The sequence below is a fragment of the Ailuropoda melanoleuca genome, unplaced genomic scaffold (genome assembly GCF_002007445.2).
Source record: "Ailuropoda melanoleuca isolate Jingjing unplaced genomic scaffold, ASM200744v2 unplaced-scaffold11384, whole genome shotgun sequence".
In the NCBI taxonomy this organism is placed as follows: domain Eukaryota; kingdom Metazoa; phylum Chordata; class Mammalia; order Carnivora; family Ursidae; genus Ailuropoda; species Ailuropoda melanoleuca.
The window spans coordinates 240651-266763 of NW_023179820.1; the positions used below are offsets into that span (position 1 = coordinate 240651).

At 39.0% G+C, this 26113-nt stretch overlaps 1 protein-coding gene across 12 annotated transcripts in view; it reads left to right on the forward strand.

Moving 5' to 3' along the window:
- Positions 1-26113, forward strand: part of SPIDR (scaffold protein involved in DNA repair) — a 502027-nt gene that overhangs the window by 12934 nt on the left and 462980 nt on the right. For 8 of the 12 annotated variants that reach the window (XR_004622658.1, XM_034650137.1, XM_034650132.1 and 5 more), the window contains exons 2-4: positions 13208-13363; positions 14211-14277; positions 24371-24556. Coding sequence is in view for 11 of the 12 variants with exons in the window: in XM_034650137.1 (XP_034506028.1) it covers positions 13208-13363; positions 14211-14277; positions 24371-24556 (409 nt within the window). In the remaining variant the exon portion in view is untranslated. Of the gene's footprint in view, positions 1-5859; positions 5972-13207; positions 13364-14210; positions 14278-24370; positions 24557-26113 lie in introns of all 12 variants that reach the window. The other 4 variants (XM_034650135.1, XM_034650139.1, XM_034650141.1 and 1 more) reach the window with 4 other exon arrangements.

Sequence of the window (26113 nt, forward strand, 5' to 3'; positions counted from 1 at the left end):
AAAATGCCCCCCCCACCCTTTCTCTCATTCCAGGTCTGTGTAGACAGGTCTGATGTAATTCTGATACCTTTACCTTGGTACGTGAGAAATTTCTTTGCCCTGGCTGCTTTCAGTACTGTATCATTGGATCTAATATTTGCGAATTGCAATATGACGTGCCATGGTGTAGGTTTGTTGTGGTTGAGGTGGGAGGGGTCCTCTCTGCCTCTTGGACACGAAAGCTTGTTTCCTTTCCTAGATTAGGGAAGTTTTCAGCTACAATGTGTTCAAATATCTCTTCTAGAGCTCTGTTTTTCTCCACGTCCTCGGGGTGCCGATGATTCGACATTGGAACATTTCATTGAGTCAGTAATCTCCCGTAACCTACATTCTTATAATTGGATTTTTTGAGCCAAGTTTCTGTTTTAGCTTTGTCTTCTACTAACCTATCCTCCAATTTGCTGATACGTTCTTCTTCCTTATTCACCCTGGCCGTCAGAGCCTCTCGTTTTGAGTGCATTTGATTAATGGAATTTTTAATTTCTGCTAGGTTTGCTCTCATTTCCACCCTTAGAGATTCTATATTCTCGTTAATATATTTGTTAATATTTTTTTCATGTGTACACATCATGTTGACCATTGTTACTCTGAACTCCATTCTTGAAATTTGGTTATATCCATATCCATCAGTTCTGTGACAGAGGCCACAGACTCATTGTCTTTTCTTTGCTTTGGGGGATGTCTCCTTCTCGTTATTATGATGAGGAGAGGTTGCGGGGTTGTCCAGAGCCCAAATTGTTGACCAGGACCCAGGCCGTGTGCCCTTGTTTTATAGGGATCTTAGGGATGTGGGCTTGTTGATTTTTCAGCCTGCCTTCTGGGGGCAGGGCCTGCTGTGCTGATATTCAGGCAACCCTCTTTGGGTGGAGTCGCCCTGTCCCCTGAGAGGGGGGATGGGGATGGGCACATTGTGAGCCTGTATTTCCAGGCTTTTGTTCTCTGGCCACTTTCCCTGGCGGTTTTCTGTGACTCTTTTGAGAGAGCAGCCGAGGCCGTATCCTAGGGTCTGTCTCAGAACAGAGAGATCGCAGTCCGTTCTCCACTGAGCTCTCCTGGCCTCTTTAACTCTGTTTGTGTGGTTCTGCTAAAAGCCCTACAGCCCGCGTCCCAGCCCTCACTTGCAGGGCCGGCACGTCTGTCCTTTGTGTTTCTAACAGCACCAGCCCCCAGCTGCACCCGCACATGCTCCTGAGCTCCCTGTTTCAGTGTGTTTCTTGCGCACTCCGGAGCTCAGGTTTTCAGTTTGGGCGCACGCGCACCCTCCAGAGCTCCCGGTCTCAGTCCTGTTCCAGTGAGCGCACTGGAGCAGCGGTTTTCAGTTTGGATGCGCACATGTTCCCAGGCTCACGGTCTCAGTCTGTTCTCTCACCTCCGTGAGTCTGGCCGCTCCCAAGTGCAGGTGGCTACTGCTTCTCGGCGCCCGAGCGCGGAGGCTCCCTCCCCATTTTGTTTCTCTTCTGATACCTGTGCGTGAATTCACGGCTCCCCGCTTCGTACCTCAGTACTCAGTCTCGAAATTTGTAGAGATCCAGATGTATCTTCCTATGTCTCACGCTGCTTCGGTGGGTTTTCTGGGTGGTCTGGTACCTATCCAGCTCGGCTCAGGAGACCAGCTGTAAAAGGGGACCCCTGCTCCTCTGCCATCTTAACTTCCCCTCTACCTTAGAATAATACTTTCTAGTTCCATACACGTTATTGCAAATGGCAAAATTTCATTCTTTTTGATGGCTGAGAAATATTCCAGTGTGTGTGTGTGTGTGTGTGTGTGTGTCGGTGTGCGCGCGCACGTACCAGATCATCTTTATCCATTTTCCATCTGGGCTTTTTCCATATTTTGGGTATTGTGTACACCAGAGAGCTTTTAATACCTTTTTTCACCCTTGTATCTCCTTTTACAACCTGTACTTTTTTAGGCATTTCATTCTGTCTGGCTCTTGTCCCAGCTGTTATGTCTTGCCCTAGGTTATTATAGCCGATAATTGTTTCTTTAAATTCTTGGCAAACTCTACATGGGAAGCTGCCCTTGCCTGGGAGATGCTCCAAGCTGTGTGGAATAAAGGGAAACCAAAACCCTTGCTTCAGTCCATAGGAAGCCACAAGACAGGTCCAAACACATGAGCACAATTATTTTGCAATAAAGTCCATATTGTTCCCCAGGCAGTAGTAACATGTACCAGGAGTGTGGGCTGCCGTCTTCATGACCACTGCTGACCTAGTGTGCAAGGGATGGTAGGTGTGCAATTAAAAATGCCATGGTGTTCTTTTACTGCAAAGGGGTAGTTGCTTTCTTCACCAGGCCTCTCCCTGTTGTATGTTTTCAACTAGGTTCCAGAGTTCATCCTTTTTGTTATAAAAGTACAATTTGTGAATTTCAGGTGTAGGTGATGAAGCAAATATTTGTTTATATTAGTGTTAGCAACGTTGGATAAGTTGGGGCGCTTTGACTTTGAGGTTGGAGTCACTTGAATTATGGAATTTTAGTGCTTGATGGAATATTTGAGGTCATGCTATTAAATGCCTGCATTTTACATATAGGGATATGGAGATTCAGATATTTCATTCATTGAACATCTTTGTTTAATTGTTATTTACCAGGCGCTCATTCTTAGAATTATAAAGTCTGTGACGGAAGAGATCCTTATAAAGATGTCCAGTATAATAGCCAATCACTTGTTCAGGTGTTAAGTAAATTGCTTCAGTATGCAGTAGATAAGACCTTTGTCTCAAACTTTCAACTTTGTTTGTACTGGCCTCTTTCAATTCTACCCTAACACAGTAGGATAATAAAAACATGGATTACTGTTTCTTTTTGGACTTAATGTGCTTTATGGCTGATCACTTTGTCTTTATCTCTCACTGATTTAGAAACTTTTTGAAGAAGTGGCCTCAACTCATCTTAGCATTTCACTTGTTTTGTTTCTTTAGTGGTATTAATACAGTCCACTAAGTGGTCAGAGTGCCAGAACCTGCTTCAGGATTATGTGTTGTGTTTGTATGTGTGTGCTCACATCTTCATATTACAAATTCCAATATATTTTTGTTCTCCCTTTTTTTTTGGTACCTGGAGAGCGCAATTTGTTTCTCTAGTTCAACTCTGATTTCTTTTGCAGTTTTGTTAGAATTCTTAACATTCCTTTTTTTCCCCTCTGTTTTTTCAAACATAGCTCCTCAGGTTTGGATGTATATTCTAGGTTACTTCCTAATATTTAAAAAAAGAAAGTTCTTTCTTTCTTTCTTTCTTTCTTTCTTTTTTTTTAAGATTTTCTTTATTTATTTGTCAGAGAGCGTGTGCACAAGCAGGGGGAGCTGCAGGCAGTGGGAGAAGCAGGCTCCCCACTGAGCAAGGAGCTGGACTCCGGACTTGATCCCAGAACCTGGAATCATGACCTGAGTTGAAGGCAAACGCTTAACCTACTGAGCCATCCAGCTTTCCCCCCAAAATTATTCTTAAATCTAAACTTTATTTTACCTAATTAGTCATTCTTCTCCTATTCTTAATTAACCTCATTTGTGGCTTCTCTTTTGATCTGTGATGTACACCTCCTCTTATCTAGCTTAATGTCTCTCTTGTGAGGAGTTAAGAGTTTTAGCCAGTTGCCCAGCTAGAGAGATTACTCCACGTAAGGTCACTCTCACCTCTGACACCAACTTCAGGCTCTCAGAATCCCCAAAGCCAACCTCAAGCTTAATAATTCACTAAAAAGACTCACAGAACTTGCTGGGAGCTATTATACCCATGGTTACTGTTTATTATAAGGAAAGGATAGAGATTAAAATTATCCAAGGAAAGAAGCACATAGGGCAGAACCCAGTAAAGGTCTCAGACATGAAGCTTCTCTTGTTTTCTCTGGAGTTAGAATGGCTAGTTTTCTGGTTATGTATAGTGTGATATATCAAGGAAGCGCACCTGAGGCTTGGTGTTCAGAGTTTTTATTGGGGGCTTTGCTGTAGAATAAATATTTGTGTACCACCCTATTTATTATTGAAATCTCATCCCCAATATCCTAGTGTTTGGACATGAGCCCTTTTGGAAGTGATTAGGTTATGATGGTGGAGCTCTCATGAATGGGTTTAGTGCCCATATTAAAGGGATTCCAGAGACATTGTAATCCCTTCTGCCTTCTAAGGCTGTAGTCAGAAGATAGCATAAATTATGAAGTGAGCCTTCATTAGATATCACCAGCACCTGACACTGAACCTGCTGATGCCTTGATCTGGGACTTCCTGTCCTCCAGAATTGTGAGAAATATGTGTTTGTTGTTTATAAGGTATCTAGTTTATGGTATTTTGTTAGAGGAGCCTGAATAGACTCACCATTTTGTGGACATGATTGATTGCCCACATAGCTGATCTCTGTCTTCCATTTCTGCTTCTTCCGTGTGTGATCCAGAGCCCCTGTTCTAAATCATTACATTGTCTTTCTGGTCACCAGTCCCCATGCTAACACTATAGGGTATGGCTAGCCCCCACCCTAAATCACATTGTTAGACCATCCAATGTAACTGAGGTCATCAGGCAAAGAAAGATACCCTATCAGCCATGATATTTCAAGGGTTTAGGGATTATTTCCCAGAAGCCAACAACAAAGGCCAGACCTCATTTTGAGTAAGGTTAAATTCTTCATTATACATTTGTCTTCTCAGTTTTTTCCTAAGAAGTCCATTACTCATTGTTTTCTTTCTTTTCACACTTTGAGAGCCCACATTTTAACAAACACAAATCCTCTTTTTCAATTCACAAATGTGCCTCACTGATGCACATTCAGTGTCCCCATTTTGAAGTATGTGATTCCTGTCCTTTTTCACTCACGGAGTTACCATAAGGCTTGAATGAGAGAAGTTAAAAAATGATTTTTAGAATTAATCTTTACATCATACTGCCTTATACTAACTTCTGATATTACTCTCATTCCGTGTTATTGTGTTTTGTAACATACCCATTGATCATATTTATTTCTTGAGGACAGGGTTCATGATTTATTTCTTTGTCTTCTGTGCTTGAACTATTATAAAGCCCAGTTTGTTGAATTTAGTAATAATAAAAGTATATTGAAATTCCATTTGCTTTTAACCACCAGAACTGTATTTAGTTGTGCAGGTTGAGACCTGCATTGCCCTCAGAGGCCCCATTCATAATTATGTCCTGAAAAATGTGTATTTATTATGATCCTCTTCCAGTAAAAAGTAATAAAGTATCTTTCCTAACAAAATCAATATATTATGACAGTTTTCCAGTAGATGGAAGTATAGTGACTTGAGTAGGAGGATCTTTTTCTCATTTGCAGAAAGATGTGGCCCTATTAAGACTGTGGTCCTTGGGCTTAGACTAGTCTAGGTTTTTACCCTGGCTCTGCCATTTATAGATGTATGATCTTAGATAATCTCTTCGACACTTAGTTTTATGTATAACATAGGATTGGTACTATTCATTTCAATCTGCTATATCATCTAGAATCTTTATGAGGTAATATGCATGACACATGCTATAGTATCTGGCACCTACTAAATTGTCTTAGTCTGTTTGGGCTGCTTGTAACAAAATACCATACGCTGAGTGGTTTATAAACAACGCATTTGTTACAGTTCTGGAGGCGGGGAAGTTGAGGATGATGGCAATGGCACATTCAGTGTCTGGTGAATGCCTGCTTCCGAGTTGATAGGCAGTCACACATATTCCCATTTTAACTTGTGAATATTAATTAATTATTCTTCTGCCTTCTGTAATTATGGTCTATAGTACTATTATTACATAGGATTGTTATTAGTACCAATTTAATCTTCATAATGGTCTTGAGGTAAGTATGTTATCTCCATTTTACAGATGCAGAAGCTGTGTCTTGAGAAAATCACTAACCTGGCTTAGTGTTAATGTGGCCAACAAGTAGCACAGGTCATTGAGAGCATTCTGACTGCACAACCTGAACATGTGGTCTGTAAGTTGTGTTCTACTTGTGAAATTGCCTTGATGTTTCTGTTCTCTGAGAGGGTAATAAATCAGGATATTTGGAACTAGGATTATCCTGGAAAATCCAGGACCTGTAGATAGCCATCACCAAATTTTTTTCCTCATGTAAGTTAAAGTTACATTTTTTCCCTCATGTAAGTTAAAACCAGCTTTCACCAGGAAACATTCTCTCATTAATTTATTTTTGAGTCCATCAACCCAATCTTGGTGTACTTTTTCCTCCACTCTAACGCATATTCTTAGAAGTTAGGTCATTGAAGGGGGAAAACTTTTTAGCTGTATACCTTCAGAATGCTCTGTGAATTACTTCAATTTGGGAGAAACATAAACAGTGCTATAGTTCAACTCAGTAGCTAGTGATTGAAGCCTAACTTAAACTGGACAAAGGTACAAAAAATTGATGGATAGACTGCAGCTCACAGCAGCTGGGCAGCTGGGCTGCTCACATACCTGGCCTGTAGCCTGGAGCACAACTTGTGCCTCTTCTCACTTTCTCAGGTTTCTTCATATGGTATAGGACAAGGCTGCTGGCTGCTTTGGGGTCACATCCTTGACAAAGTTGGAAAGAAGAGAATCTTTTCTAGTAGCCTCGATTAGAAAAGTCCTAGAGAGTCCCTCTGACTGATTCAGCTTGTGTCTCATGGCATCCCTGGACCAGTCACTGTGGCCCCAGGCTGATGTCCTGTGACAATGGCCAGGTGGGATGCCTAAAACTGTGGTAATGGGGGGTCTGCGTTGTCACTAGAAGAAAAAAAAAAAGATGGCTGGGTGAGGCGGCCAGTGAAGCTGCCATTTTAAGTGCCTCCGCTATGGCTGAGTAAACACTGGAGAGAGCCAGATACATGATTACTAACAGTGTAAAAGAAGCTGTGGTAGAGGTATTGTTTGTTACATTTGATGGATAAAATGGAAATGTAGTCTACTGAATTTCCCCTAAGCTTATGCCTACTCTCTGATTTACTTTAGATATCATTAGCATCTGTGAACCAATGATGAGTAGTATGATAAATAACTTACATATTCATTCAGCAGTCATTTCAATGAGTACCTCTGTGTGGGGAGCACTGTGCACTGAGGTGATGAGATGATTAGGCACATGTCTTCTTCTGCTATTGTTCTAACGGAAGGAGTAGAATAAACTGGAGACATGGTAGCTTCACAGAAGGAGGTATGCATGTGGAGGTATGGGGGGTATTTCATGGGAGAGAAGAGCATTAATCTGTGGCAGAGTTGGAGAGACTGAAGGGAGTGGAGAGGTGATTTCCAGCAAAGAGCGCCATGGATGCAGTTACGGTGGTGGAAATGTGCAGGCTCTGTTGAATGTGAAGGAGAATAGATTGATTGGGGGAGTGGTGGGAAGGCTGAAAAGTAAGCTTGAAGGCCAGGCTAGCTGGTATCTGAACTTGGACTTAGGCTTTCATGTCGCCAGATTTGTGGGAGAGTTTTTCTCACCACAGCCTGAGCTACTGGAGAGCAGGGTCTTTTTTGCTCATCTTGTATCCCTGAGGCCCAGCAGAGTGTCTGCATGCGCTGGGCACTCAATAAATGTTGACTGAAGATAAGAACATCATATTTCTGTCATTTATATTAATTAGAGGGTTCTAGTCCCTAAAGAATCTGAGTATGGATGAAATCTAGAGAAGTAAAGGACCAGTCAAATGTAACCAAAGCAGTGAGTGACAGGCCTGAGAAATGTTCTGTTAACTGAGGGAAGGAAAGACCTCTGAAGAAACCAATGGGCAAGTATTTGATAGAATGAGCTCTGAGCATCACAGCGCTTGCTAACTAGCCAACTTGATTAAAACTTTCTATCTGTTCCTCAGACTTGAGGGTCCCTGAGTCACTATCTCTTCTTAATGTAGGTAAATTCCTGGTTGCAAAAGCATTTATGTTCTTCAAGTATATGGCGTGAGCCATTGGGATTTATTCAGATACTCAAGAAAACTCCCCTTTGCATTCAGTTAGACATCTTATTTGTTCCCCAAATTTATTAAATGATACTCCAAACAAATACTATTTAGAAACTTTCCAGGGGGAGCAGCCCAAAGATGTATGGTGGCATGCATTTACTTTTTTAGGGAGTAAAGTTTCAAAATGAATAAATAAAATTCATAAGCATGGTGTACCTAAAGAAATGAAAAATTGAACAGAGCAGCAATAAGAAGGAAAAGTGGTCTCTGGGGGGCTGCATAGTAAAGCAATGAAGCAATGAAACACTTTTTGTATTTTAACAACTTCAATTGCTTCCTTTCAAAGTTCTATTCAAAGTATAGTCGATCCTCATTATTCAGATTCTGTATTTACAAATTCCCCTCTTTACCCAAATTTATTTGTAATCCCCAATTCAATGCTTGTGGTGCTTTTACAGCAATTTGTGGGCATGTGTAGAGCAGAGAAAAATTTGAGTCATTTGATGTGTAAGTTCTCAGTTGAGGTCAAACAAGGGCTCATTCTGCCTGCTTGTTCCAGCTCTTAAACTGTAAACAAGTGTGTCCTTTCTTGGTCTACTTAATGCCATGTTTTTCACAGTTTTGTGCTTTGTGTGATTTCACTGTGTAAAATTGCCCCTTAACCATAGTACTGAGGTGTTGTGTAGTGTCCCTGAGTGCAGAACAGCTGTGATGTGCCTTACAGAGAAAATTCGTGTTAGATCAGCTTTGTTCAGGTATGAGTTACAGTGCTGTTGTCCATGAGTTCAATGTTAAAGAATCAACTATATATTTTAAGTAAGTTGTTTTTAAGCAGAAACACACATAAAATAAGGTTGTATACTGACAGGAATCCATCCTGTATTTCCCCTAGGAATAGTGGTTCAGTATTTGCTAATTCATTGTTTGTGGTGACTTTATGGAATGATAACTATACGAATAATAAGAATCGACTATTTCTCCTCTTCTTGCTGGGATCATCCTGGGCTTACATAGTTATTTTGTGGGTTTTTTTTTTAACTTTTATTTTGACAGAATTTCAAACTTAAAGAAAAGTTGCAAGAATAGTGTAATGAAGTTTCTTATGGTGGAACTGTAGATAGGTTAAATAGTGTCCTCTACAAACTCCCGTCCTCCTGGAACTCCAGAATGTAGCCTTATTTGGAGATAGGACCTTTGCAGATATAATTAATTAAGATGAAGTTATATTGCATCAGGGTGAGCGCTAAATCCAATGAGTTGTGGCAAGAGGACATACACAGAAAAATCGAGAGAAGGCCACAAGATGAGAGAGGCAGAGATGGGAATGATGCAGCCACTATCTGAGGAAGGCAAGGATTGCTGGGAGAAAGAGGCCAGGAAAGATTCTTCCCTGGAGCCTTCAGAGGGTCTAACACCTTCATTTTGGACTTCTTGGCTGCAGAATTGTGAGAATAATTTTGTCTTAAGCCAGTAAGTTTGTGGTCATTTGTTACAGCAACCCTAGGAAACTAATACAACCCTTTACTCCATTTCACTAGATTATTTTTTGCGTCTCTCTCTCTTTCTTTTCCTCTTTCTCCCCCTCCTTCTCTTCTTCTCTTTCTCTCCTTATGCATGTGTCTATCAGTTGTTTTTTTTTTCCTGTACCTCTACTCCATTTATTTCCTAGAATAAGGATATTCTCTTACATAAGCATGGTATAATTACAAAAATAGGAAATTAAAAACTGATACAAAATTATTATCTAGTCAACAGTTCATATTCAGATTTTATCAATTGCCTAATAATGACCTTTTTCTCTGGTCCAAGATCCAATCCAGGATCATACATTTCATTTCCTTTCCATGCCTCTTTAATCTTCTGTTAATCTGAAACAGTTCTTCAGACTTTCTTTGTATTTCTTGACCTTGTCATTGTTGAGGTGTACAGTCCAGTTATTTTGGTCTTGACTGATATTTCCCCCAGTTTAGATTTAGGTTATGCCTTTCTGGTAGGAATACCACAGAAATCTTGTGTTCTCAATGCCTCCTATCAAGAGGCACGTGATGCTGATTCCTTGATTAAGGTGGTGTCTGACAGGTTTCCCCACTGTAAAGTTTTTCCTTTTGGAATTAATAAGTAATTTGTGGGGAGATGCTTCATGAGCATATAGATATCCTCTGCATCATTAAACTGTCACCTACTAGTTGCAGCTTTCATTGATGATTTTCTAAATCCACTGTTCATATCAATGTAGACTCATTCCTATTATTCAATAGTTTATAATCCTTTACTATCATTATTTATTTGATACAGGAATGTTCCATATTTGGCCAGTGAGAGGCCGTTCATGCAGGCTCCTTTGTCCTTATGACAAGTTCTCATTCCTTGAGTGCTTTCTTACTCTCTGGTTCAAGATACTTCAGGCTCATCTTGAACTTCCCTATCCCATCCCATTCCATGTCACCCATTTCTTTACAGAGGTGACCTGGGCTGATTTAATGCCTTGAAGAGTATTCTGGAGTTAAAAAAAAAAAAAAAAGGCTTAAAAGAGACCAAATGTTATCTTCCTCTTTATTTATTGTTCTAGTTAACGAAGCGAGCCTCTTCAGAGCTGTCAGGGGAAACTGTATCTAGTGGGAGGGTAAATACTCTCTTGAGGATTGATGCTTCTTCCTTTTTTAGTCCTGCCCTGCCATAGGAATTTCTACATAAAGAGGAATATGCTTAGCGCTCTTACATGTTGAAATACTATCTATGTTATGGCTGAATTTGTTTTTATGGATTTGTTATGGAAGTTTTAATGGTGTATTTTAATCTTAATTTATTATTAATAATAAATTAATAATTAATTATTAATTTATTATTAATTTATTATTAATTTTAACCGCAATGGTGTTGATTTGGGTTTTTTTGTGTTATTCAGGTGATCAACTCATAGTAGTTGACCTTAATTTGATTTGTGATGCAAATCTAAAAGATTTTCCTTAAATAAAATGCAAATTTAAAGTCTTATGAAATGAATACATGTCTGTTGTAGACATTTGTTAAAAAAAAAAGGAAAACTTATACAAAAACATTTGGAGAAAATAAATCAGCGTTATTACTGTTTCTAGATAAACTCCTTCACTCACATTTTCTTCCCTTGAGTATCTTTTTTTAAAGATTTTATTTATTTATTTGACAGAGATAGAGAGATAGAGACAGCCAGCGAGAGAGGGAACACAAGCAGGGGGAGTGGGAGAGGAAGAAGCAGGCTTCCAGTGGAGGAGCCTGATGTGGGGCTCGATCCCAGAACGCCGGGATCACGCCCTGAGCTGAAGGCAGACGCTTAACGACTGAGCCACCCAGGCACCCCATTCCCTTGAGTATCTTAAATACACTTTTCTGTTTTTTTTCTGGCATAAAGTTGCTGTCAACACCCTATGATAAGGTAATTTTTATTCACTCGTAAGTCATTTGTTCCTTTTCCTAAATGTTCAAAGAGTTTGTTTAAAAGTATAGGATATATCTTGGTTTTGATTGCTTCTGGGTCGATTTTACCAGCTATGTGGTGTGCTTCAGTATGCAGTTTCCTTTTTTTTAAGATTTCATGAATGTTTTCTGTTTTTGATATTTGTTCTGTCCCAATATCTTGATTTTCTTCTTCTTCAGGGATTGCTATTATTGTATGTTGGATCACAAGAGAGACTTGATTGATTACTTTGTTTCTCTTGAATGCTTTTACTTTCTTTGTTAGAGGTGGGTGAACTTTAAAATTTCCTCCTTATTACTTTCTTAAGATATTATCTGTGATAGCTACTTGCTCTTGGATTCCTTCCAGTTTAGTCTTTTTCCTGAGCTGATTTTTTTCCATGTTGAGAGAATATTTTTTGTTTCGGGTTTTTATTTAAATTCCAGTTAGTTAACATACATTGTAATATTAATTTCAGGATTAGAATTTAGTGATTCATCACTTACATACAATACCCGGTGTTCATCACAAGTGTCCTTCTTAATCCCTATCACCCTTTCCCCCACCCACCTCCCCCCAGAAACCCTCAATTTGTTCTCTGTAGTTAAGAACCTATTTTATAGTTAGAGTCTCTTTCTTTTTCTCTATCCCTTATGTTCATCTGTTTATTTCTTAAATTCCACATATGAATGAAATCATAAGGTATTTGTCTTTCTCTGACTGGCTTATTTCACTCAGCATAACATACTCTGGCTCTTTCCATGTTATTGTAAATGGCAAGATTTCATTCTTTTTTATGGCTGAGTAACATTCTATTGTATGTATATGCATTTGTGTATATATTCATTCCATTCTATGTGCATTGTATATACATGTATATATACCACATCTTTTTTATCCATTCATTTGTGGATGGACATTTGGGCTTGTTCCCTCAGCTGATTTTTTAACTTTATTCTACTGCTTAAGTTTTGTTACTTCATTTCTGATTTTTTATAATCTAAATGTGTTATATTGAAATAGTAGGTTACACTTTTTCTGTTCTATCAGCCTGTCTTTAATGTGCTTTCTTTGTGTGTTGGGATGTTATTCTGCTCCATTCTGTTTTTTTCTAGTTATAACTTTGTATTGGGTTTAACCTTGATCTTTTTATATTGCCTGTTTTTATGTTATAGTTTCTGTGAATTTTTAGAAGGCGGCAGGATTCAAGATAGCTTTTATAATTTCTGTTGTTTTCTTGTAGTTTGCAAAAATATGGCCATTTGTTTATTTGTTATTTAGATATTTTCTGGCTCCGTTTCCTTCTTCCACTTCATCTGGCCCTTTTCCTTGTCTCTGCCATCCTTGTGCTGCTGAGTAGATTCAGCTGCCAGCAGTTTTTCTGCAATGTGAGGCTTGGTCCAAGAAGGTAGTCCTGGCTCACCAGTGCTGAGTGTCCTAGACTGCTCCTACTCCTTTGGATCTCCTTGGGTGGAACCCTTGTCCTCACCCTGTTTCAGCTACCGTTTCATTCTCAGATTGCCTCCTTGACTTCCTAGTGATTACCACATGTCTATGTACTCAGATCCTCCTTTGCTCCTTTACTTCTCTCAACTTTGCTCTCAGATAGAATCATATGCAGGACTTTTGGAGGATTGAATATTTGTCCTCACCTATTTGTATTTTGGAATTTGTTCTCTAATTGTAGATGTTTATGTGCTTTCTTGTTACTTTTTTTTTACATGGGGATTCAGAGACATTCAAAAGTTGTGCCTTCACCATTGCCATTCCTGGGTTTCCACAGTGTTAATTGTCAACTTAATGTATATTTAATGAAGTTGATTTAATTTTTGTTTTTTTTCTTTGAAAACCATCTCCACAGAGAAAAAGAAATTGGGATGTAGAATACCCATCCTTTCCAAGAGGGAGTTCACTGAAATTCGGAAGAGCAAGTCTCAGGACAGTGGGGGCAACTGCTTCCCTCTCTGAAGCATGGCTCAGATGTGGAGAAGGATTTCAGGACACTTCTGGGACTCTGGTAAAGTAATTATAAAATTGTTTCCCTTGAATGCCAAAGGATACTTAGATTCCTGAGTGTTTAGGCCATTGTAATTATATTTCTTTGGAATTCCCTTTCTTATTTCAGGACATAGTAATTGGTACAGTCCTTTTTTTTTTTTTTTTTTTTTTTAAATCAGAAAGGGGGAGAGTGAGCGAGCACAAGTAGGGGGAGTGGCAGGCAGAGGGAGAAGCAGGCTCCCCACTGAGCAAGGATCCCAGTGTGGGACTGGATCCCAGGACCTTAGTATCATGACCCAAACTGAAGGCAGCCGCTTAACTGGCTGAGCCACCCAGGCTTCCCTGTACAGTCTTCTTTTTTCAGCCTCGAATTCCTTTAGTAATTATGGCAAGTTAGTAATCACCTCTTTATGCCAGGCTCAACCTTTGTACTTCTTAGTAAATGTGGGATACCTACTGAGAAGTTTCTTAGAAGATCAAATCTTTGAACACACTACTCTTCACAAGAAGTATATTTATGAAATGCTTGTATGCTCAGGATCTTTTGGCAACAAGATATTCTGGTTAATTTTTGTATATACGCTAATTCTGAAATACTTACAGATATGTACAAAATGGAATACTGTTATAAAATCTTAATGGTTAGTTCTCTGTTTAGATTCTGGTAAAATAAAAAAACACATTTATATATATATATGAGGAGTATGTGCTTTGGGAATACTTCTTGGTAAATATAAATAAAAGAGAGACATATTTTAAGGAAGGTATAGTTTAAGGTTTTGAGTATTTTACAAAATATTTTTGGTTTTAGCCTTTGTCACATAAATTATTACATTATTATTATTATTATTGTCATCTTCCTGCAGTCATTAACAGCTGAAAAGAAGATTGTTACAGAAAAGCACCTCGAATTATCCCCTAGACCCAAGAAAGGTAATATTTTGTTGATTTCTTGACAGAAAAGGTATAAAGCTAATATATCCTTCTTTGATTTATTTACATAGTTTGGATAGACTATATATTTATGGTTTAAAAACATCAAAATGTAGAAAGGTAATTTTTGAGAAATCTCTCATTTTTGTCACCATCTACCCCATTTTTTTCTTGCCTCCTGTAGATAATTATTAAATTTTTTTATGTGTTCTTCCTGGGCTTACTGTTATCAGTAGAGCCCGGTAGGTTAGCTTAGGCTCACAGCTCCAGGAATTTAAAAAATTCTGATTTGGGAAGTAGCAGTTATGACCTATGATAAAAGGACTGTACTATTTTAGGCAATTAAATTCTTACTTGGTGAATTGGTTAGGGAAAGCTTTCAGATACAGATAGTAGGAAACTTTTAGAAGTGTTTGAAGAAATAGGGTTGAATTTATCTCCTGCAACAAGAAGTTCAGGGAGTCAGACGTGTTCTGAGTTCTGCAGCCTTAGTGTGGAGTTTGTTCTTGTGGTCATGAGGTGGAAGCTAAATTCTCTGGGCCTAGTTCTCAGGAAGACTGCAGGTTCTGAGGATTTTCTCCAGGCATACTTTTCTTCTGGGAAAGAATTCCCCCCCAGGATCTCTACCTTTGGCCAGAATCTGTTATATAGGGTCACCTCTACTAAAGGGACTTAAGTAAAATTAAAGATTTTTAAATATTTATGTTGCTGCTCAAATAAGATTGGGTTTTTGTTAGTAAGGAAGAAACGGGGGTATCAGGGAGGTTGCTGGCTCTGCTGCCACACTCAGTGGGTAGGCAAGGAAAGTCAGTGCTTGAGACCTTAGGGATCTCCTTTGGCCACTTGGGGTTCTGACTATGTGATCTTGGGAAAGAAGCTAAACACACTAAGCCTCAGTTTCTTCATCTGGGAAATGCGTATAAGAATGTGTGCCTCACTGGGTTATTTGTAACCAAAAAAAAGTAATAAAATGTCTATTTCAAAGGCTTGCACTTAGTAGTTACTTAATTGATGGCAGCAATTGCTGTTATGTCCGATGGCAAAAAGAGCTGTGTGAAAGCCTGCTAAAAATTCTATGGAGTGGGAAAACTTTTTGTGAATAAGAGCTATATAATTATTTCACTAATATTTAGGGGGTTCTTTTTATGAAAAAGAAAAATAAAATTTCCCAATTTTTTAAATTCATAAAACACTATGTTATAAACTGGCACGTCTTTTGTAATTCCATAATCTCTGATGGAACTGCAGAATTTACCTTTTCTTGTTATTAGTGCCAAATGCTGTGATTTTCAAAGATCGATTTAATTCTGATTTCTGAACTGACATAATATATGTAGAAAAGATTTTCTTTTACAGATATGGCTGTTATATTTTTTCTGGTGATTTTAAGTAAGTATAGCCATATTCAACTTGAAGAGAAAAAGAAATATAAAATAAGCTGTGACCTTGTGTTTAATTAAAAAAGATCTTTTGGGTTGATTTCCCTGTGCTGATATATACTCGACCCAGCCTGCTGTACTTTGTACTCCATAGAATGATTGATATATCTGAAAGGCTGGAAGAGCTTTTGTCAATGTATAATTACTTTATTTACAGCATAAGTGCTTGTTAAGGCAAGAAAGTATTAATAATTTAACAAAAATTTGAAAACAAATTGATAGGAAGGAGGGACTCAAGGTATTTCCTAGAACTGGTTCATTTTTAAAATAGTAGCTTTTTTTTTTCTTTTCTTTTTAGAGAGGGAGAGAGAGGGGTGCAGCAGAGGGAGAGGGAGAGAGAATCTTAAGTAGGCTCCATGCCCAGTGTGGAGCCCGACGTGGGGCTTGATCTCACGACCCTGAGATCATGACCTGAGCTGAAACCAAGATTGGACCCACAACTGACTGAGCCACCCAGGCACCCCAATAGTAGCTTCTAAAGTATTAGTTTAAGACATGATATTAACAGAAATTTTAGGGTGTGGAAGTAATATATATATTTTTAAGATTTTATTTATTTATTTGACAGAGAGAGAGACAGCCAGCGAGAGAGGGAACACAAGCAGGGGGAGTGGGAGAGGAAGAAGCAGGCTTTTCCCGCTGAGTGCGGAACCCGATGCGGGGCTCGATCCCAGGTCCCTGGGGTCACGCCCTGGGCCGAAGGCAGACGCGGGGCTCGATCCCAGGTCCCTGGGGTCATGCCCTGAGCCGAAGGCAGACGCTTAACGACTGAGCCACCCAGGCGCCCCTGGAAGTAATATTTTTGTGAGAGCTAGGAAGCAGAAGTGGGGGAACATACTTTTGCAGAGTGTGCACAAAAGGGAAGATATGTCTCCGTGTCTCTATTTCCTCATCTATAAGGCACTGTAACCAGAGAAGACTGAATAGGGGAGGAGACAGGCAATGGGAAATAGTGGGAGAAGGAAGACAAAGGAAGATTATACACTTGAAAATAAGAGACTGGAACCTTTGTAGATGATTTTCCTTAAAAAGTAGAAATTAAGAAAAATATATGTATACTTACCAAGCAAAGTGAAAGTATAAAATAAAAAGGAACTAGTTTTGTTTTTTTTTTTCTCCTTAAATGCCCTACAGATTGTTTTCTTAAAATTTTGTTATTAAGGTCAGAAATCTGCTCCTTGAGAGGCATCACTAAATTTTTTTGTTTTATTTGTTGAACTGCTTTTCTCCTCTTTGGACCATTGGTTTCTTAAGGGCGGAGATTTCTCTATTGCTCTTCTATATATCCTAGGTGTATTAATTTGCCAGGGCTGCCATAATAAAGTACCAGTAATAAAGTATGCTAACTGGGTAGTGTGAATAACAGAAACTTATTATCTCACAGCCCTAGAGGCTATAAGTCCAAAATGAAGGTATTAGCAGAATTAGTTCCTTCTAGGATCTGCTCTAGGCTTCTTTCCTTGGCTTATAATGGTTGTCTTTCCATGTGTTTCTTCACACTGTCTACACTCCCCACATGTGTCCAGATTTTTCCTTTCCTATAAGTACACTTATCATATTAGAATAACTTGATCACCTCTGTAAAGACCCTCTCTCCAAATAATCACATTCGGGGATGCTGGAGTGTTAGAACTTTAACATATGAATGACTTTTGGGGTAACACAATTCAGCCTGTAATACCACCTGCTAGCACAATGCCTGGTTTGCAAAGGGTGCCCAGAAATGTTTACCTGTTGTAGCTATTCTCATAGTCTAACTGATGTCCTTCCTAGAATTTCATTGGAATGGGTCTTGATTTCAAGGGTGCCCTTTTCAGCAAATGAAATGTGTTGCTAATAAATTCCTGGTAGTGGTTTTATCTACATAAATTATAAAGTGTCTGTAATTCATGGGTTTATGAATTCCATGAATTCATTATGTAATCTGAAAATAGTGATAACTTTACTTCCTTCCTGTCTTAGTCTGACCAATACACCAATAATACCGTAGACTAGGTAGCTTATAAATGGCAGAAACTGGTCCAGTATATTCAGGGTCTGGTGAAGACTCACTTCCAGGTTCATGACTGTACCATCTTGCTGTGGACTCATGGAGGAAGGGGCCAGGAATCTCTCTGGGGGCTTCTTATATAGATCACTAATCCCATGCATGAGGGCTCCACCCTCATTACCTAATCACCTTCAAGTCCCCACATCTTAATCCCACACGCTGGGGAATAGGTTTCAGCACTGTGAATTTTAAGGGATACAAACGTTTTGTCTGTAGTATTTCACTCCTTCCTTTTCAGTTTACTTTTCCAGATGCATAATAATATAAGGGACTGATATGATGTCTTTTGCTACTAAATACACAGCTTAGTTTTTATGAGCTATTTAAATCAATAAGGATGAACTTTATTTTTAATTTTATCTTTGAGGGTAGACAAGTTTAGTAATTCTGGATGTTCATGGCACCAAGTATGTGCTCAGTAAATCTTTACAATTATTTTATGTTTTTGTGCCTTTTACTGCAAGGGCTGTTTTTTCAGACATCATTTTGTCAGTGAATCTCTTTTCCTTATCAGCACGAAGTGGAGCATTGCTTTTTTTGTGCCACTGTTATACTGTGATATACCTCGAATATAATATTTAATTTTTCTCATCATGATTTGTGTTGTCTTTCAGACCATACATTCCTTGAGGGAGGAGTTTTCTTATTTTTCTGTTTCCTCAAGGCTTACTCTATCAGTTGTTATGTAAATATGTATTGAGAGAAGCCATTTAATTTCTGAACCAATTTCCTCTACTATGGAACTTGAATTATAATATCTAACCTCTTTTATTTAATTTTATTTTTAATTTTTTTAAAAATTTTATTTTGTTATAATAATTTTTAATTGTTATGTTAGTTACCATACAGTACATCCCTAGTTTTGATGTAAAGTTCCATGATTCATTACTTGTGTATAACACCCAGTGCACCATGCAATACGTGCCCTCCTTAATACCCATCACCAGCATACCCCAATCCCCGCCCCCCTCCCCTCTGAAGCCCTCACTTTGTTTCCCAGAGTCCATAGTCTCTCATGGTTCATTCCCCCTTCTGTTTACCCCTTCTTCATCCTTCCCTCCCTTCTCCTAATGATCTTCCTATTTCTTATGTTCCATAAATGAGTGAAACCATATGATAATTGTCTTTCTCTGCTTGACTTATTTCACTTAGCATAATCTCCTCCAGTCCCGTCCATGTTGCTGCAAATGTTGTGTAATCGTTCTTTCTGATGGCTGAGTAATATTCCATTGTATATATGGACCACATCTTAATCCAGTCTTCTGTTGAAGGGCATCCCGGCTCCTTCCACGATTTAGCTATTGCGGACAATGCTGCTGTGAACATTGGGGGGCATATGGCCCTTCTCGTCACTACGTCTGTATCTTTGGGGTAAATACCCAGTAGTGCAATAGCTGGATAACAGGGTAGCTCAATTTTTAACTTTTTTTTTCTTTTTTAAAGATTTTATTTATTTATGTGACAGAGACAGCCAGCGAGAGAGGGAACACAGCAGGGGAGTGGGAGAGGAAGAAGCAGGCTACTAGCGGAGGAGCCCGATGTGGGACTCGATCCCAGAAACCAGAATCATGCCCTGAGCTGAAGGCAGATGCTTAACGACTGCGCTACCCAGGCGCCCCTCAATTTTTAACTTTTTGAGGGACCTCCACACTGTTTTCCAAAGTGGCTGTACCAACTTGCATTCCCACCAACAATGTAANTTGGTGTCCATATTCATCAGGGATATCTGTCTGTATTTCTCCTGCTTGTTGCTGTCTTTGCCTGATTTGGGTATCAAGGTAATACTGGCCTCATAGAATGAGTTTGGTAGTGTTCCCTCTGTGTCTATTTTTTGAAACAGCTTCAGGAGAATAGGTATTATTTCTTCTTTGAATGTTTGGTAGAATTCCCGGGAAATCCATCAGGCCCTGAACTTTTGTTTTTGGAGAATTGTTTGATCACTCTTTCATTCTCTTCATAATTAATCGGTTTGTTTAAAAAATCAATTTCTTCCTGTTTCAGTCTTGGTAGTTTATAGGTTTCCAGGAAGGCATTCATTTCTTCCAGGTTGTTTAATTTATTGGCATAAAGCTGTTCATAAACGTTTCTCATATCCTTCCTATTTCATTGGTATTGGTCATGATCTCTCCCCTTTCATTCGTGATGTTATTAATTTGCGTCCTTTCTGTATTCTTTTGAATTAGGCTGGCCAGTGGCTTATCGATCTTATTTATTCTTTCAAAGAACCAGCTTCTAGTTCTGTTGATCTGCTCTACTGTGCTCCTAGTTTCTAATTCATTGATCTCTGCTCTAATCTTGATCACTTGCCTTCTCATGCTTTGGGTTAGGCCTGTTCTTCTGTTCCCGCTCCATCTTTTGAGGTGAGAATATAAAAAATTCCTTTTAGATTTTTCTATTCTTTTGAGTGAGGCTTGGATGGCTATGTATTTTCGCCTTAGGACTGTCTTTGCAGTGCCCCATAGGTTTTGGACCGATGTGTTTTCATTCTCGTTGGTCTCCAAAAATTGCTTAAGCTGATTTTTAATTTCCTGGTTTACCCAATCATTCTTGAGCAGGATGGTTCTTAGTTTCCAAGTGTTTGAGTTTCTTCCAAATTTTTCCTTCATTGATTCCAGTTTCAAAGCATTGTGGTCTGAGAATATGTAGGGAATAATTTTAGTCTTTTGGTATCGGTCGAGACCTGTTTTGTGACCCAGTATATGGTCTGTTCTGGAGAACGTTCCATGTGCTTTAGAAAAGAATGAGTATTTTGTTGTTCTGTGGTGTAGTGTTCTGTATATATCTATGAGGTCCATCTAGCCTAGTATGTCATTCACAGCTCTTGTTTCATTGTTGAATTTCTGCTTAGGTGATCTGTCTATTGTTGATAGTGGAGTGTTGAGGTTCCCTACTGTTAACGTATTATTATCTGTATGTCTCTTTATTCTAGTTAAGAGTTGGTTTGTTTATCTAGCTGCTCCGCTGTTGGGGGCATAGATATTTATAATTGTTATATACACTTGTTGGATACATCCTTTAAGAATAATATAGTGCCCTTCTGTATCTCTAACTACAGTCTTGGATTGGTTTAAAATCCAATCTGTCTGATATGAGAATTGCTACCCCAGCTTTCTTTTGAGGTCCATTGGCAAGAAAAATGGTTTTCCATCTCTTCACTTTCAGTCTGGGTGTATCTTTAGGTTCAAGATGAGTCTCTTGTAGACAGCCAATGGATGGGTCATGTCTTATTATCCAGTCTGCAACCCTGTGGCGTTTTATGGGAACATTTAGGCCACTGATAGTGAGAGTGATTATTGAGAGATATGATTTTAATGATGTCTTGTTGCCTGTGAAGTCTTTGTTTCTATAGATTGTAAATTTCTGTTCTGTATCACTCTTGGGGTCTTTTTACTTTTATAGAACCCCCCTTAATATCTCATGTGGGGCTGGTTTGGTGCTTACGAATTCCTTCAGTTTCTGCCGATTCTGGAAGGTTCTTATCTCTCCATCAATTCTGAATGACAGCCTTGCTGGATAAAGGATCCTTGGTTGCATGTTCTTCTGGGATAGAGCTTTGAAAATACCCGGCCAACCCTTCCTATCTTGCCAGGTTTCTGTAGACAGGTCTGACGTTATTCTGATATTTTTACCTCTGTACATAAGGAATTTCTTTGCCCTGGCTGCTTTCAATACTGTATCCTTGGAGCTAATATTTGCGCTTTGCACTATGATGTGACGTGGTGTAGGTTTGCTGTGATTGACCTTGGGAGGGGTCCTTTCTGCCTCTTGGACATGAATGCTTGTTTCCTTTACCAGATTAGGGAAGTTCTCAGCTACAGTTTGTTCAAATATCTCTTCTAGACCTCTCTCTTTCTCCACCCCCTGGGGATTCCGATGATTCTAACATTAGAACATTTCATTGAGTCAGTAATCTCCTGTAATCTACATTCTTGAGAATGGATTTTTTTTGAGCCAAGTTTCTGTTTTAACTTTCTCTTCTACCATCCCATCCTCCAATTCACTACTTCGTTCTTCTGCCTCATTTACCCTGGCCATCAGCGTGTCTAGTTTAGACTGCATTTCATTCATAGCATTTTTAATTTCTGCCAGATTTGCTCACATTTCCGCCCTTAGAGATTCTATATTCTCGTTAATATTTTCATTAATATTTTTTTCAATTCTACACATCATCTTGACCATTGTTACTCTGAACTCCGTTTCTGACAATTTGGTTATATCCATATCCATCAGTTCTGTGACAGAGGCCACAGACTCATTATCTTTCTTTGCTGGGGGGGGATTTCTCCTCCTCATCATTCTGATGAGGGGGGTTGCAGGGATGTACAGAGCCCAAATTATTGACCAGGACAGGCAGTGTGTACTTGTTTTATAGGGACCTTAGGGATGTGGGCTTCTTGATTTTTCAGCCTGCCTTCTGGGGGAGGGACCTGCCCGCTGATACTCAGGGAACCCTGTTTGGGTAGAGTCGCCCTGTCTCCTACGAGGAGGGTTGGGGATGGGCACAATGTGAGCTGTTATTTCCCAGCTTTTTTCTCTGGTGGATTTCCCTTGCGGTTTTCTGTGACTCTTCTGAGAGTCAGAGCAGCAGTGGCCCTATCCTTGCCTCTGTCTCAGAACAGAGAGATTGCAGTCCGCTCTTCACTGAGCTCTCTTGGCCACTTTAACTCTGTTTCTGTCGGTGCTGCCAAAAACCCTGTATTGTCCCGGGTTGTGCACCCCACAGCCGCTCTCCCAGCCCTCACTTCCAGGGCCGGCAGGTCTCTGTCCTTTGTGGTTCTAACACCGCCAGCCACCCTCAGTTCCTGCCACACTCCCGAGCTCCCTGTTTCAGTGTGGTTCGTGCGGTCCGGAGCGTTGGTTTTCAGTCTGGTCGCACGGGCATTATCAGTTTCATGGTCTCAGTCTGCTTTCTTGTGAATGTTGGTCTGGGAGTCCGGCTCTCTCCCCACTGCAGGTAGCTACTGCTTCCCGGTGTCCGAGTGCGGCGACTCCCTCCCCCTTCCGTTTACCTTCCTGATATCTGCACGCAGATTCATGGCTCCCTGCTTTGTACCTCAATACTCAGCGCTGGAGATGTTCTTTTATAGAGATCCAGATGTATCTTCCTGCGTCTCGGGCTGATTCTGTGGGTGTTCAGGATGGTCTGGTACCTATCCAGCTCGACTCAGGGGACCAGTTGAAAAAGGGGTCCCCTACTCCTCCGCCATCTTTTCTCCCTATAATATCTAACCTCTTAATATTATTGAAATGTGTCTAAGATACTTTAAATTTTAGCATTATAACTCAATTATAAATATAAGCAGAAAAATTGATTTTTTTTTTTTTTGGTGTGTATTCCTTTTCTGATCACTATCAATAAAGTTTCCTGTTGACTTCCTGTTACATCGAGATGGAGTAGCCCCATTCTTTCTACGTTTCCTATTAGAATGGCTAAAATAAAAAGTGGTTATAACACCAAATGCTGTCAGTGATATGGAAAAACTGATACATTGCCCATAGGACTGTAAAATGTTATAGCCACTCTGGAAAAGTTTGGCGGTTTTTTATAAGACTAAACATACAATAACCAATCAACCTGGCAATTGCCCTTTGACATTTATCCCAGAGAATGAAAATTACATTCACATAAAACCCTGTGTACAATGTTCATAGCAGCTTTATTCGTTATAGTCCCAAACTAGAAACAACACAGATGCCCTTTAGTGGGTGAATGGATAAACTATGGTGCATCCATATCATGTAATACTAATTAGTAATAGAAAGTGTTGATACACAGAATAACTTGGGTGAATGGTGACGGAATTATGCTGAATACAAGAAGCCAATCCTGAAGTCTAAGATAGTATGATTCCAGGTATATATCAATCTTGAAATGACAAAATTACAAAAATGCAAAGCTGATTTGTTGCAAGAGTTTAACAGTTGGCGTAGGGAGATTGGCTATGATGTGGCTTTATAAAGGTAATGTAAGGTGTCCTCATGGTGATGGAATTGTTTTGTGTCTTGTAGGTATCAGAATCAACATTCTAGTTGTGATGTTTTGCAAAATGTTAACATTGAAGGAACTGGGTAAATTGTACAATGGCTCTCTATTGTTTATTACAACTCTGTGGATCTACTGTTACCTCAAAATAATAAATTTAGTTAAAAGAGTTTGTTGTTAAGTGTTTTTAAGCACATTACTGCTACTAGGGTTAGTAATATGTCAAGGAGGCACACAGAAGAAGCATTCCTGTTCCACACAAGTATTGGTTTTGTGGTTTTTTTCACATTTTGTCTTTTTCTTTTGGTTTCATCAAATATTCTAGGAAGTTATAATTCTATAATTAGTTCGAGGTTATATTTTTGAGTTTTCATTTGTGCTACAGTCATTTTCCATGTTTTTTATAACTTAACTAGTTCTTCTGTTTCTTCTTAAAACTTGGTTTTAATTAAAAGAATCTTAGGTTACACATGGAACTTTAGGCAGGATAATCTAAGACATTGCTTTCACTATCATTAGAATTTTATTTGTGACTTCGGCAGAATAACAAGCATGAAATCTCATTCTGCTAAATAAGTATATCAGTTGATTGTGTTTATATATTTTCTTTTTCTTTAACAGAAACTACTGCATCTAAGAGTACCAGTGAGCTTATAGATATAACATGGAGTTCCAGTGAAAGTGATCTGTCAGAAGAGGATAGAACACTTTTTAAACCACAGAGACATAATGGACACGGTTCTAGAATAGACAGGTTTTGTAACAGGAACAGGAATATTTTATGTCCGGAAGATGGGGCCAGTGAAGGTAAATTGAGAATTTGTTAAGAAATCCTCTTTCTGATATATATTGAGTTCAGTATTGGAAAAAACTTCATTCCTTTTCTGATAGTATTAGTGATGTAATGACTGTACTGAGTCCTTTCCTCTATGCTCAGCCGTTTAGAAACATTTTTTTCACTTATTATTTCTCACAAAAACTCTAAGAGATAAATATTACAAGTATTATTTTTACAGCTAACAAGTTAAGCGTGAACAGTAAAATTGGTTGGGATTCCACTTAGGGTCTCTACTGTATAATGCTATATTGCCCCTTGCTGACCTGTTTTTGGTAAATACTATGATCTTAAACGTGTGGTAGAAATATAACCTAAGTTTCTGTTCTGATGGCATTTTATATTGTATTGTGTTTTTGACAGTTTAAAGCAAGGTTTCCCAATCTTGTCACTAATGCATTTGGGGCCAGAAAATTCTTTGTTTAGGGGAGGAGGGTGTTTTCCTGTGCAGTATAGGGTGTTTAGCAGCATCTCTGGCCTCTGTTCACTAGTGACAGTAAGTAGCTCCGCCAGCCCCAGTTGGTTTTGTTTTTTTTTTTTTAAAGATTTTATTCATTTATTTGTTAGAGAGAGAGAGAGAGAATGTGTGCTCACCCTCAAGCCGGGGGAGGGCAGGCAGAGTAAGAAGCAGGCTCCCGACTGAGCAAGGAGCCTGATGTAGTACTCGATCCCAGGACCCTGGGTTCATGACCTCAGCCGAAGACAGACGCTTAACTGACTGAGCCACCCAGGCATCCCTCCCCCAGCCCCAGCTGTGACAGCTAAAAAATGTCTCCAGATGTTGTCAGATATCCACAGAAGGACAGAATCATCCCGAGTTGAGAACCACAGACTTAGAATTAGGAAGATCATGTCCTTTTACAATTTTTAGAATATATAACCCATCTAGAGTATTTAAAAAATCTTAATGCTTTCAAAATAAGCTTCATGTGAGTTGGTACTTGGTTAAGATTAAGTTTATACAAACAAACCCTGTGGAAGGTGATTATATACCTTTGGCCACTTTGTATGCCATCTTGGTAACTACCAATTGACATTCTAGTAATAAACAGGTGAGGTGGTATTTTAAGGTTATTCGTAAGCTCATAGGGCTTATTTTATTAATTCAGCCATTTTAATGAAATTCATTGTTAAGTAACTCTTGGTCTTTACACATCTAAGAACGCTTTGTTATTAAAAACTATGTTTTTTTTTATGGGTGGATAGTGTGCTATGTGCATTACATCTCATTAAAGCTGCTATTAAAAATTGTCTATGTCTTTCTCTATTAAAAGACATAGTAGTTTTCAAAATTCTAAGAGTATAAACGTTCTTTGAGCTCATTACTTTGAAATGAGTTAACGAATTGTTGACTTCTCTTAAGCAGGTTGACTATTAGGTAACAAGTAAATGATAATGACCCCTTGGCGTGTATCTAATCATGCATGTAACTGTTGTTCTTACTTTTCTCTTCTCGCTTCCTTTTCCCTCTCCTCCTCCCCTCACTCCTTTTTACCTTTAATTACTGTTTATCAGTTTCTTGTTTACCC